The sequence below is a fragment of the Chinchilla lanigera genome, unplaced genomic scaffold (genome assembly GCF_000276665.1).
Source record: "Chinchilla lanigera isolate Chin_1 unplaced genomic scaffold, ChiLan1.0 scaffold00055, whole genome shotgun sequence".
Taxonomy (NCBI): Eukaryota; Metazoa; Chordata; class Mammalia; order Rodentia; family Chinchillidae; genus Chinchilla; species Chinchilla lanigera.
The window spans coordinates 218,913-233,318 of NW_004955456.1; the positions used below are offsets into that span (position 1 = coordinate 218,913).

The 14,406-nt window shown below is 40.3% G+C and overlaps 1 protein-coding gene and 1 pseudogene across 1 annotated transcript in view; both read right to left on the reverse strand.

Moving 5' to 3' along the window:
- The window catches only part of Lancl2 (LanC lantibiotic synthetase component C-like 2 (bacterial)), a gene marked incomplete in the record, with an annotated part of 45,710 nt that overhangs the window by 14,479 nt on the left and 16,825 nt on the right, over window positions 1-14,406 (reverse strand). The window contains 4 exon segments of the mRNA XM_013520628.1: window positions 5,398-5,544; window positions 6,616-6,763; window positions 7,553-7,760; window positions 9,723-9,840. Of these exon segments, the coding sequence (XP_013376082.1) occupies window positions 5,398-5,544; window positions 6,616-6,763; window positions 7,553-7,760; window positions 9,723-9,840 (621 nt within the window).
- LOC102022047 lies at window positions 12,961-13,678 on the reverse strand (annotated as a pseudogene).

Genomic DNA, 14,406 nt, shown 5'->3' on the forward strand with positions numbered 1-14,406 from the left:
TATTCAAACTTATTATTAAAATTTTAATAATAAGTGTTTTAAAATTTTACTATAGAGTCTGTTGTGGTCAGGATTTGCAAGGAAACAGATTTAATACAGGAACACAATTTATACGACTATTTCATAATAGTCACCCAAAAAGTCAAATGCAGAAGAGTGCAAGAGATCTGTCCATGCACTAGAGATCCAAAGAATCCAGCTGAGGGCCTGGATCCCATGACAATGTCCTGCACAAACCCAGCTGAAGACCTACAGCCCATGGCAATATCCTCCACGAGTCCAGCTGGAGGCCTAGAGCTCATGACTCATGCAAGTCTTTGTCAAGGATCTGCACTGGGAAGGCCCAGAGGCCAGTGGTGGAAGCTGGAAAGTTGGTACCACCAGGTATAACACTGCCAGCAGCTGAGGGATCTGTACTGGAGCCAGGAAGCAACGCTCAAGGTATGAACCAGAGCTTCCCTGAAGAGAACTGTAGCCATGCTCAGTGACAGTGAGGACCTGAGCTCCTCTGACGAGGAGTTCATATCAGGAAAACCAGCACGACAAACCTCTCCAGGAGAATCAACAGCACACCATCTTCCCTTCTAGTTCTCCTTTTATGCTGCTGCTGACAATCCTCAGGTGGGCCAATGCTCACTGGGTGTTACAAGTTGGTCATTAGTTAATCCATCACAGAGACTAAGACTGAACAAGCTTGGAAAATATTTACTAATTTTGAGGCACTTCTTTTTAAAGAGACTTAAAAAAACATTCAAAGGTGTTCGAGAGATTACAGATTTACATGCAAGACTTGGTGGCAATAATCAATGGCAAGACAAGGCCAACTGAAGATTTCAGGGTGACACACGCCAGAGTGATTTCAGGGTGATGCAAGTCTGCATCACTGTAACATATGGGTTAGAGAAATAGTCTTCGGCCATTGTTCCTACTTTCATTCGGTTCTGATGGAAATATCCAGAGATGACATAAACTACACTTCTAACTATGAAGGAACATATTGCTTAAAAATTCTTATTATGCTATTAAATCCAAAGAAAATACTGCATGACACTTTAGTCTGTAAAACAAACTGAAAACCTCATTTCTTTAACAAAAAGTTAATCTTAAGTATGAAGAAAAGAGATAACTTAAGGGATACCCAGTGCTTCTAAACCTCACTGAAGTAAAACAACTTTAATGTTTAAAAAAAAATTTACATATGAGAAAATCTTTAGGAGTTTTCCCTTTCCACAATTAAGAATGTATTTGCTTTTTTTCAAACTATGCATCATGAAGAGTACTTCTGAAAAGTTAATGGTGGTTTAAAAATTACTTTTATACAGGCAATAGATGAAAACAGTTTTGAAAATAAAAATCAAAACATGCTTAGGAAGCTTCCTGCAAAGAATGACAGCCAGTGTTCTTTTCCAGGACACAAGTGAGTCCCACTATTCGACTGGTTTCTTTACATTTCTTCAATTCCTCAATAACACACGCATGATGCTGTCTGGACTTACTCTCTCAGATTTCACCTGTGGCCTGCCCTGTGGCAGCAGAGGAGAGCACTTTCCCTCTTGCTATCACCCATGAATCTTCTTCCAGTCACCATTTTTGGTTGTATCTCATAATCACTGTGTTCTTCACAGGTCAAGATTGCTTGCTGCTGATATAGGGATACAGTAAATTACCTACGTGTATTCTTGTATGACTGCTGGCTTTTTTTTTTTTTTTTTTTTTGGTTTTCTTCCAGAACTGGGAACCGGACTCATGACCTTGCGCTTGCCAGGCAGGCGCTGTGCCAGTGAGCTAAATCCCCAGCCCCACTTCTGGCTTTTCTTACAGTAACTTCCTCACACTTTTTTATGCTTGGTTTTCTATGAATTGCCATCTGAACTCTTTTGCACCCATTAACAGCTCTGTCAAGTTTTTCCACATAATCTTTTGTGTAGCGAGATGTCCTAGGATATTTTTATGTCTCCATTCTTCCTCCAGTCTTCACTGGCTGCCATCTAGGTCTTGTGTACAACTGCTGCCCTGGAACTTCCACCTGCCCAGTTCCTGGAGATGCTAGTCCCTGTCCTTTGCTCTGAGCCCCTTACCTGGCTCTCACACCTCCTTTCATGGTAAGCTCTGTTCTTTGGGTAGATATCACATTACAGGAGCTACCAAAGATAGGGTACAGGAGAATTCAGGTTTTTGAAACTGGCTGTTTAAAATTGTCTCTGTTCTACCCTACATTTAATTGACAACTGTCTAGGCAGAACTCAGTGAAGGAAATCAATTTTACTCAGAACGTGGAAGTCATTTCCATTTGTCTTTTAGCTCCAGTGAAACTATTACAAAGTCTGATGCCATTTTGACGTCCAGCCTTGGTGTGTAACCTGTTGTCTATTTCTGAAATTTTAAGCATGTCTTTCTACCTCATGTTTTCACAGTGGTAGGCATGGTGTGGAGTTCTCCCACCATTCATGGACAGCACCTTGGTAGGTCTTTTCAATTTGGTGACTCATGTCTCCGATCTAGAACATCTTCTTTTATTGCATTTATTAAAATTCCTCCCCACCAATTACTGTCCTTCCTTACTTGATGTCCTAGTAGACAGTGGACTTTTTGAATGAATTCTCTTATAATTTCCTCCCCTATTGTTTATTTCTCTCTGATTTCTAAGATGCTTGAGTTTGATTTCCAAACATTTTCAAAATCAAATAATTCAGCTGGGCTTGGTGGGACATGCCTGTAATCCCAGAACTCTGGAAGTCTGAGGCAGAAGGAGAGAAGTTTGAGTCTAATCTGGGCAACATAGCAGCTTGAGAGAGCTTGTTTCAAAATATAAAAAATAAAAAGGGCTGAAGATGTTGATTAATGTGAAGGCTCCGGGTTCAATCCCCAGTACCGCAGGAAGAAAAATCAGTTATTCTATTTTTAATATTCAAGAGCTCTTTGTTGTCCCTAAAACGTTTCTTGCTCCTTGGACAGGATAGCTTCTCCTGTTTGCCTAAGGACATTAATTACTAATGATGGTTTCTTTGACACTCCCTTTTCTTCCCAGATAATCTGTTTTCTCTGAGTTTCTTTCTCCACATGTTTAGGTCTCTAATCTTTCAAGCTGGAGGCTTTCCTCAGATGTCTGGTAATTGTGTGGCTGCTGGTTTATATTCTTGCGTAAAGTAGTACACAGCCAGTAGGACATGCTCTGCACAGGAGAGATCTGTCCAATGGTAGAAATCACCTTAGAGGACTGGACAGTGTACTAGTTAGGGTTCTCAGGAGAAACAGGACCAACAGGGGAGTGTGCAGAGAGAAATAGGGTTGTTTTAAGGGATTCTTGGCCCATGTGTCGTAGAGACTCGAGGAGACTACGACCTGATAGGGTGGCCGCAGGCTGAAGGCTCAGGGGAGACCTGCGGTAGCGCTGTGTTTATGGTAGGCAGCACCTGAAGTTCCCAGCCGCAGGGCTCTGCAGGAGAAGGTGGCTTGCTTCTTGCTGGCAGCCTCCTCCTTAGGCACTCAGGCCATTGCCACTCGTCTTGGGCAGGAAGCAGCGAGGAGAGGAAAGGAGACCCACCCTCTGAGGACCCCCCGTGACCTGCCTCCTCTGACCAGACCCCGCTTCCTAACAAGACAGCTACAGCCCCGCCCTGACTCAATCACTTCCCAAAAGCCCTTTCTACGAGTGCAGGTGGCTTTTGGGGGACCTTCTCAGTCTAAACTGTAACACCGTCTTTCTCCAATTTTTGGCTTATACGTGCATAGTTTGGGACTCAATATGTTTTCTGGTTTTAACAAAAAATTTGAGTTTGTGTTCTTGTTATTTTGAAAGGACTTTCAAGAAAACAACTGTCTTTATTCTGACACTGGAAAGTAGAGTTCTGTTTAAGTGATATTTTAAAAGTCTCCTCATATACTGTTTTGATGCTTTCCAAATGACAGCACATGGTGGGCTACTGCCACTTGACTGCCTGACCACACAAGGGCATGTGTACGGCCTTTGGGACCAGAAAGGGGAGTGCAAGCCAACCTCTGAGCCAGCTCCACCACAGTTCAACCTTCTATAAACACTCCTGTGCACTTCTTCTTTTTTTTTCCCCATACTGGGAATCAAACTTAAGACCTTGAGCTTGCCAGGCAGGCACCATGTCCCCGGCTCCTGCGCACTTCTAAGTAAAACACTTGGCTACCACTATCCCATGTTCTTCATTTTAAAAGTAGATTAGTGGAAAATCTCATGACTGTTACTTTTCTCAAAGAAATTCCTCTATGTAATAAAGTCAAACTAAATCCCTGAATCTAAACTACATTAGTAGTGTTACACATTATGATGTTGCCCTCTACGGGTATTATCATATTAAAAACCAGCAGGTTCCTGACCTAGTGTTAAAAATTTTTGGAAAGACAGAGTGCCTACGGTGATGGTTAACTGTATGTGTCAACTTGATGGGCCGTGAGTGTCCAAATATGATTTCTGGGCGTGTCTGCGCACGTGTTCCAGATGAGAGCAGATCTGAACTTCTGGATGCAGTGAAGCACAGGGCCTTGCCGGTGAGGGTGGCATCCAGTCCACTTCAGCCTGAGTGGAACCAAAGGCCAAGAAGGGAGGAAGCTGCTCTTTCCGGCCCAGAAGCTTGAGCTGGACATTAGCTTCCTCCTGTCCGGGACTGGGATTACAGCAACGGTTCCCCTGGCCCTCAGCTTTTGCATTCAGACTAGAATTGTATCACAGTCTTCCCTGGATCTCAAGCTTCCATATGGCGGACTGTGGAACTTCTCAGCCACCACAATTGCATAAAGCTAGTTCCTAAAGTAAGTGCTTCAGGGTGTATGTAAGTGTTTCCCTAGAGAACCCTAATGCATAAACAAAATCTACGAACTTCAGAATAACAACATCATTTTAAAATGAGATGGAATTTTGGTTACTTTGGAAATGTATAAGAAAATTCTCAATCAGAATATATGTATTTTTTACTTTCTATAATACTAACAATTAATTACAAAAAAGGAGGATTTGGTCCTATTAGATATAAATTTCCTGTTTTCCTTTAGGCAACAGCAGCATAATGTAGTAGATTAAAAAGTTTTGAAGCAAAATTTTAAAAAAAGAATATATGAGCTTGTTAGTCAAAAACATCTAAATTCTAATCTATACTCCTCAACTTACTAGCATTTACTTTACTCAGCAGGACAATCACAGAAGAAAAGTGTTGGTGATGAGCAACAACCCTGGCACAAAACTACACACAGAGTGTGCTCTTCATTGCTGCCAGCTCACAAAGCCGAGCGTAAGCGTCTACAATTGAAAGCAGGAGGCACCTTCATTCAGCCTACTTGTTTTGTACTAAGAATTTAACTTCCCATTCATATTGGATCTAACTATACTGTGATACGGTTGCTGCATTAGCATTGCAGAGCATTGTTGCCTACCTGCATTAACATGTAGTAGATTCCAGCCATGCCATGGGCTGCTCCAACATACTGCTTCCTGTGCCACTGATACAACAAGGGACAGCGCTCAGCTTTTCTTTCTTCCCTCGACAAAGTCTTGCCTGATTCAATAATAGCATTGACTACCTGTAGAGATATTGAGACACATAAATCTAAAACAATGACATGTATCCTCTTTTAGTATAACTAACATTAATAATGTGTGTGGGGAGAGGGAGGGAGAAATGTAGAGGGAGAGAAATTACTTAATCTAAAAATCTTTAAATAGGAGCTAACATAGTTCTATTTATTTTATAAATTAGTAAGTGCAGGCAGAGAGGAATGGGAAGATAATATGAGCATAGACAAAGATGTTAAGAAGTCTAACCAAAGAATCAAAAATTTATTGTATGAAAAGTTTACTGAACTTAAAACGAACTTCAGAATTAAACATGGTTCCAGACATTTTCTTTGCTTTGTAGCTGCAATGTTTTCCCCAAAATAATTCTAGGGAAGAAAGTTGAGGAACTGGCTTCACTGATGAGAGACCAATGAAATGCAGTCTGCTGTGGCGTGAAGGATGTCAGTAAGAACACAATATCATGTTGGGAATGACTATGCGTAAAGACACTAACTGTCTCCTTATGCCCATGCTCCTCTCACCCTTCTGCTAAAGTACTTCAAGTTTTAGCTAGGCATCTGGCCTCAGAGCTGGAGAGGCTCAGCACAGCCTTTTCCCTAAGTTTTGGCAACGGACGATGTGAGCACCGTGACAAAGGAAGCTGTTTTCCCTCTACTTCCTTTACCCACCTCCCATACCTGGCTATGGGCCCAAACCAAGTCTGATCATGTAGAAGAGGTGTGTGGCAGACACAGTCTAGTAAGACAGAAGAGGGTGGATCCCAGCCACATGGGCCTCATACATCTCACAAAAGGGAAATAACAATTCTAAATATTTACAGTTGCTATTGTTTGGCTCCAGTAAAACCAACTGAATCCATAAAGGGTGAATAAAAGATTAAACTTAAAAAAAATTCCACATTTGTATTGCAAAATGTACTAATTAAAAAGTCCCGAAATCCAAAAGAGCTATTTTAAAATTTTTATGAGATGCTTTAAAAAAATTAATGCTACCCACCAGCAGAACCCAGCTGTGAACATGGTAAGTCTGTGTTAACAGAGAGCTGTGAATGCCCACAGGTCAGCATCCCACATTACCTCCTTAACAGCAGATTCACACACGGTGCCTGGGCCAATCTCCGTGTTCAGGTACAGTAAGGCATACAGATACCCTGCCCGTCCATACAACAGCTCATCGGGGAGCTCAGACTCTTGGCAGACCACGGTTCTGTGCAGCTGCAAAAGTCTAATGAACAAAAAAATTCTGTTTCCCAGGAAATGCTTAAAATACCTCTTCCTGACACAGTTGAGTCACCTCATCACCTGGGGAATTATCTGCTATTTACTTGACAATTTAACCTGTGATTCAAAAAATATAAACCCAGCAAACAGGTAAAACTTTTCCACTTTACTAATTCCTCTGTCAAATATCAAAATTAAGAAAAAAGCATCTTTCTGCTCAAAATTTCTGCCTTCATATGTATTTTAAGCCATATAATAGAAGATATTCCATTATGAAACCCATCATTAGAAGAAAGTAATTTAAAATTACTGAAATGTGCCTGGGCTCTGGAATGAGCCTGACTCCTCTGAGTTTTCAGGAAACACTAGCTGATGGGCACGTGCCAGACACTCTGAGTCCCTGGGAATGGGCCTTCATTTCTGCTTTTCCAAGAAAGAATGTGAGACAGTAGGCATACTAGGGGCACATACCCTGTAACTGGTCCATCATTAGCATATCTAATCAGTTACTGAAGGCTTAATTTTGTCGTTTTCCTGGACCTAAGGCATGTAAGCTAGTTTTCATTCGTGAAAGGTAACCAAATTGCTTAGGAAAAATGACTAAAGAAACGTGTGTATTCCCTCCAATTAAGGGATCCCCATGCTTGGAAAGAAACAGCACAGGACCCACTTTTTGCAGAGCCCTGTGTGTAACAGTACACTAACTAAAAATAACGTTCTTTTTGCAAGTCTTCCTGCTGAAAGAGCTCCAACTGAGAATTTGGAGAAAACATCCCCAATTTGAAAAGCTCACTTTGTGATGCATTCCTGGGACTCGCAGTCACTCTTGAGTTTATGATAGATCACAGCTCCCACGGCAAGCGGCCCAGCATCTCCACAGAGAAAAGTGACCCTGCGGCCATTCAGATTCCGAAGTGTCCGCTTGACATAATCCAGGGACCGGAGCAGGTAAGCCTGGTCACCAGTGACCCGGGACAGCTGCAGGTACAGGAGGGCTATGCCTGGAATGAGTCCCCCCAAACAAAAGCACCGTGAGCGCTCCTTTCACCTCGGAGTGTTCTCTCGTAATTACATGAGATACCTTCCACGAGACCTCTACATTTCAAAAGGGGCAACATAAAAAAAATCCTTCAAAATGAAAACAAAACAAAAACCCAAGACACAGATATCCGGGTAGAAAAAGACATAAAACAAGTTTAAATCTACTGTCTTGCTCATTGTCCTGAGGTAGTATTCAATATATCTACTCCTCATCAGGGAGAGTTACCAAGGTCCTCCCTTTCCTGGTTAATTTTCCAGGGTGTACTCACTCTCTTTTATATCTCAAGCAAACTTGGATCCTTTTCTTTGTATTTTTCACATATCATTTCTTCCTGTATTACCCCAAATAAAACAATTACTTTTCTGGATTTTATGCCTTCTTTCGAATTTTCCTGTTTTTAAAATTTTTTCCATTTTCTTTAGTGATCAACCCATCCAACTGACCAACTAACCAGGGAATCACCTGCCACTTGTGGAACCACACGATGCAAGCAGTTAAACAGAAGAATGGATTCCAGAGTTCTTAATGTAACTGTTCTCTTAGTGTACTGTATGGCTTTCTGGATGATGCTGGCACACAGCCAGGTTGGAACCTAACACTTGGGATTAAAAACAACCCTTTTTCAACAACAAGAAAAAATACTAAAAGACATTTTAGGAGAAACTTGTTCTACTAATGGCATGTCATTTTTCCTTTCCAAGTGTATTTTCCTTTCCAAAATATTCTTTGTATTTTACTTCTGGTTAACCAAAACATCTAATTTTACATTTACGATAAACTTATTTGACTGTGTAGGTCAGTCTTGGCATGTAAGTCTAAATATTCAATTCTAATGTCAATGTGTAAATGTTGCACTCATAAAAGGCAAACAATAAATGACACATCACTAAAATGAATGCAATATTAATACCAGACCATCATGTTTGGTTATGCATTGTAAAGGCAGGTATTATACCTCTGTGTATGCTGCTTATTGATTAAAGTATAAAACTTTAGCTGGAAATGATTCTAAATTTATATGTTAATCATTATTAGCAATTTAGTCAGACTTTAATCCACAAAAACAATGCTCTATCTTACTTCCTTTATAAACTCCAAATAGTTACTATGTGTGGCTACCTAGTAAAATAGTAGAAGGTAAAGTTAAGGCAAGTCTATTTTGAAATTATGCGTTATGATATGAAGTATATCACCAGTTGTTTATAAAATTAAAATAGTAACCTTGATGTGTGTCAGTGAGTCAAATTGAGTACACGCAGTAGGGTAAACAGTTTATGAAACAGACTGGAGAAAGTCAAACACAACTTCTCACATGACTGAAGCAGTAACAGCAGCAAAACCAGGGGCTGGGGATTTAGCTCAGCAGCACAGCGCCTGCCTGGCAAGTGCAAGGTCATGAGTTCGATTCCCGGTACCACAGAAAAACCAAAAAAACCAAAAAACGCAAAACCAACAAAATCATAAGGCATGTTTGCTGTTACACATTTTCACAACTATATATTAGGTTAAATAAATAATGTTATAAAAATACAACATACTGCATACTATAAATCAAAATTCTGGTAGAAAGTATTTCTTTAGACATAAAATTACAAAGCCCCTTATCAATAAAGACATAGTTCAAGACTCCAACAGTATAAAACATTACCATTTTAAAAGAAAAGGAAATTAAATTTTAAAAATTTATTTATTTATTTATGTATTTATTTTTGAGACAGGGTCTTGTTATGCAGTTCAGGCTAGCTTAAAACTCACTTTGTAGCCCAGGCTGGCCTTGAACTTATGGTGATCCTCCTGCTTCAGCTCCTGAGTGCTGGGATTACACTGTGCACCACCATGCCCGGCACAAAAGGAAAGTTTAAACCCAAGTCTTACATATCATGATCCAAGAATAAAACATTGGTTATTCCCACATTCTTACCTGTCCAACCAGTATAAGCAGAGCAATCATGAGGATCAGCTGTCTTTAGCCCTTCTTCCATTTGCTGTAGAAGATCTTTGATTTTGGTCTGGATCCTCCTAGTGAAATTCTGAATGATCTGAGAACCAAAAGAAGAGAGAAATTTAAATTTCACAGGAACTGGAAAATGTAGTAACCGCCTAAGCTGCATGGACATGAGGACAGAAGTTGTTTGTCATGGCCCATTTCAGTGCCTCACTGGCTTTTACAGGGTTAGTATTTTATGATGTAACATCCCACACGGTAACACCACTTAAGTAGGATGATGGACAATAACCTGCAGAAGTCAAAGAAGGGGACACACAAACCAGAGAGACAGATTTGACTCTACCAACATCTTAACTTTTATAAGGGAAAGAGCATGAGAAGCACAAATGTGTAAGTCCCCAACCTGGCCTGACTCTCCCAGCCCCCCGCCTGCTCGCCAGCAGAAGCACTGTTCTCTGCAGGGAACGCAGCTAGCACTCGGCAAACACAGGAAAGGAAGGAAGACAGGACAAGGAATTCTGCAGGACCTGGAGACATCCGGATACACCTAAGACTCTACAATGGACACGTCAAAGGACTCAGCCCACTGGAGAGGCAAGATTGCCAGAAAACTTTAACCACAGACGTTCACTGGAACCTTCCTGCCTAAGGTTCCCCACCTTCGTCCATCCCTATAACAGAGACACACTTGTCTTTGTTCAGGGCAGAAGATCTTATCACACTCTGCCTGAACCCAGGACAAAAGATTCCTTGCCATGTGGCCTTTACACAAGCCTGGTGGTCTCTGCTGCATATTTGTCTTACACAATGTTCATCACCTGGTGATTAGTGAAATGCAAATAAAAGCAAGTATCATAGATTTCCTCCAGTGTTTTCATATGTTGCTTAACTCTCCTCTGGTCTCCAAGATTTCTAAGGAGAAATCAGCTATTAAGTCCCTCTATAATGTGTGATGTCCCTGTTTCTTTCAAGATTTGCTCTTTACCTCTGCCTTTTGTGGCACCCTTATACTCATTATGCTAGGTGTCTGCCGGGTAGTTTGCACTGTAAGTTTCTTTGACTGAATTTATCAATTCTCAACCATTATTTCTTGAAATATGTTTTTTTTCTAGAGAAACAGTTTTAATGCAAGATATAGAAGTATGTAAGAATTTACAAGATTGGTTTACAATGGCTGCCTGCAGTCAGGTGTGGAAAGTGCAAAGGGGCTGCCTGTGCCTTGAAGATCCAAAGGATCCAGTCAAAGGCTTGCAGCTCACTGCAGTGTATGGTGCACGTCTGTATCAGGAGGCTGAGGGGCTGTGCTGCAAGCCAGGTGATGGGGTCCCAGGTGAAGGTGAAGACTGGAGCTCCTCTGAAGAAATGAGTGAGCCTTCCCTCTTCGTTTCCCTTTCATACCATTCAGGTAGCAAGCCTATTGGCTGCTGTCACTCACACCCAGTAAATCCCAGCAAATCCTCAGTAAATCCCTTTCGCCACACCCAGAACTATGCTGATCCAACTTAGCTGGGCAATTCTTACTCAAATTGACACAATCAGTTAACTAGCACAGGTTCTGTTCGTCAGCATGAGACTTTAAATTTCCAGTGAAGAGTTTTTAAGGATATTTTGTAGGATCTGTTACTTTTAGTCTCTTTGCCACAGTTCCTTTCTTGAAGTCTCTTTCCCCTTAAAACTCATTAATGGTCTTTCTTACCATTATTTCCTAAGAGGATACTGCTTTTGATGCTTTTACCGAGCTGTTCCAGGATCCCCATGACATGTGGTTTTCCTCATCACAATAAGCATAAACTCACTCTGCTCAACTACAGGTGTGTTCCTGCTGGTCTCTGCCTGGAGAACATTAACAGAATTATGGTAACTTCCTCTTTTTTTGGGATAAGGTCTTTTGCTATGTAGCCCAGGCTGGCCTTGAACTCTTGGTGATCTTTCTGCCTCAGCCTCTCGAATGCTGGGATGGCAGGTTAGTGCCATCATGCCTGACCCAGTAACTTCTAAATAAACTGATAAAAGACCCAAAAATAGATTTCAATTTCAACAGACACAGAAATAGATTTCAATTATTTTATTTTATAAATAGTTGCTCAGAAATGATATTTGATTATTTAAGTATTTATTTATATATAAAAGCTTATTATCATACATTCTAATTAGCAATGGGCCACCTTTGTCTGCTTTAACATATAATCCCCTTCTTTCTCTTGCTGAAATCCGGGGTGCAAGAATCTGCCTGTTTTTCTGCTGTCCGAGATACACTTGTGTGTCTCGTAAATTGCATTTAGTAACCCTAAATGTCTGCTGCCTTCTTTAGTCTCTCAGTACCTTGTATCTTTGGTGGCTGGTTCTCATGCACTGGGTTTTTTCAAAAATTTTTTGGTTGGTTTTGTTTTAAGGGAATAAATGTACTTAGGCTCCTTTTTAGTAATTTTCTTAAGAGCGTGCTTTGATGACAGTAGAAAATAAATATTTAAAACAAAAGAAAAAAATTCAGTGCCACCTTCAACGTTGAGGGTACCTAGAGAATCTTAACTACTGACGGAGAAGATTAGGGGGTCAGGTAAGGGTAGAGGCACTCAGGGATTTCTAAAGTTCCGTGTAACCAGACAGAAAGTGCAAGCTCTTAGCTAAAGAGTAAGTGATGGCAAAATTTATGTTTTTATTCTTATGCACTAAACATAAGCACTTCATATATACAATACCACAGCATCACATCTCCTCTGTGCCAACCAATACATGAACCTTACTTAGCCGCCATAAACTATCAGATCATGGCTATTCCTGTTTTATGTCTTAGGCAAATAACTGCAGTACAGCAATATAAATACTGATTTTCTAGGTTTCTTAACTGCTAAAAACAGTTTTTAGGACTATACTAGATACTAATGATAGGTCTACACAAGCCAATTTTAAAGTGCATATTAGAGGATAATAAATCCTGCAGAATGGCGCATGCCTGTAATCCCAGCACTCGGGAGGCTGAGGCAGGAGGATTGCTGTGAGTTTGAGACCAGCCTGGGCTACAAAGTGAGCTCAAAGCCAGCCTGAACTGCATAGCGAGACCCTGCCTCAAAAAGACAAAAAAACCAAACCAAAACAAAAAAAATAAATCCTGCAGAAGCTTTAGCCTCTGTAACATTACAGGTTAACAGTTTTACAATTTATAAATATTAAATTAATAGGAAACAATATTAAAAAATTCTCTAAGAGGCATTTAGTTTCTTACAGGCTTCTCTGATGAACAATGCCACGTTCCTCATCTGGGATGAATTATGAAGAACATCCGAGTCTTTCAGAAGAACATCTGGGTTTGGAATTAGTATCAAAATTTCTTTCTGCAGTGTGAGTGTTTTCAGACTGTTCTGAGAAAGCTCTCGGAGAGAAAGTATGCTACGTCTATCCATTCGAAGCATCTAAATAGAAACACACTTCTTTTGCCTTTTCTTCCTCTTTCTCTATCTCATGTGCCAGAATTTCAGTTTTATTTAGACTCTGAAAATTTCCAGTCACAGACTCTGTAGCCTGTACAATGTTATCCATTTCCTCCCACAATAATGCCAGTCCTTCTTCATTTTTCTCTGGCTTGTGCTCAGTAGACTTGACACATTAGTTAAATATTTCAGCTTGTGGAGAGGGGCTTTCAGAGTTTCAAACAGTTATAGCAACCTTCAGGGAGCTGAGATGACTCTGAATTTGTTCTTTTTCTCTAGTATTATTACTCAAAACTGCTATTATCACTGCTTCCACCCTAGTTTGCAAATGCTCCCTCATACTCTTTGAAAGAGGTTGCCAGGTTTTTCTTTTGTTGGATGCTATCTTTATCTGCTTTAGATTAATATGATTCATCCTTCAGAAGACATATGCTTTGGATGATTTCTACTTCTTTCTGTTGTGCTTCTAACCTTTCTCTGACAACTCCATTGTCAATTTTTTTTTTTTTTTTGGTTTTTCTCCGGTACCGGGAACCGAACTCACGACCTTGCGCTTGCCAGACAGGCGCTTTTGCCGCTGAGCTAAATCCCCAGCCCCCTCCATTATCAATTTTTATTTTTGAATTTTATAAATTGTTGAGACTCATTCTTGGAAGCATTTGTTTTATTAGGCATCTTGACCTACACAGCACAATTATGATACTTTCAAACAAACTTGACTGAATCTTCATAAACCTGTCTGTGAACTGAACTCAGGAACTCGTACCTTTGAAGTATTTTCTCTGTTGCATCTCTCTGCATTCTCCTAGGCTCCAATTACATATATACCGAGTGGTTCACTATAATCTAATACTCCATGCCTTCTTCCAGGCTCCAATTACACATATACTGGCTGGTTCACTTTAATCTAAAAGGTGCTACAGCACTGTTCCTCTTTATACCTTCACTCTCTTCTCTTTATTTTTCGTATTAAATAATGTTCATTAATCTATTTTCAAGTTCACTCATCTCTTTCTTCTAAGTCCGTCCAGTGAGATTTTAATTTCAGTTGTAACCCCCTGTAAGATTACTTTTTTGTTTCTATTTCTCTACTGAGATTCCCTAGTTCTTTAATTCACTGAATGCAGACTTTGCTTTATTTCATGGACAATCCTTATGCAGTCAGTTTACAACCCTTACCTGCGAGTTTCACTATGTGGTTCATTTCAAGGTTGGACTCAGTTAACTTT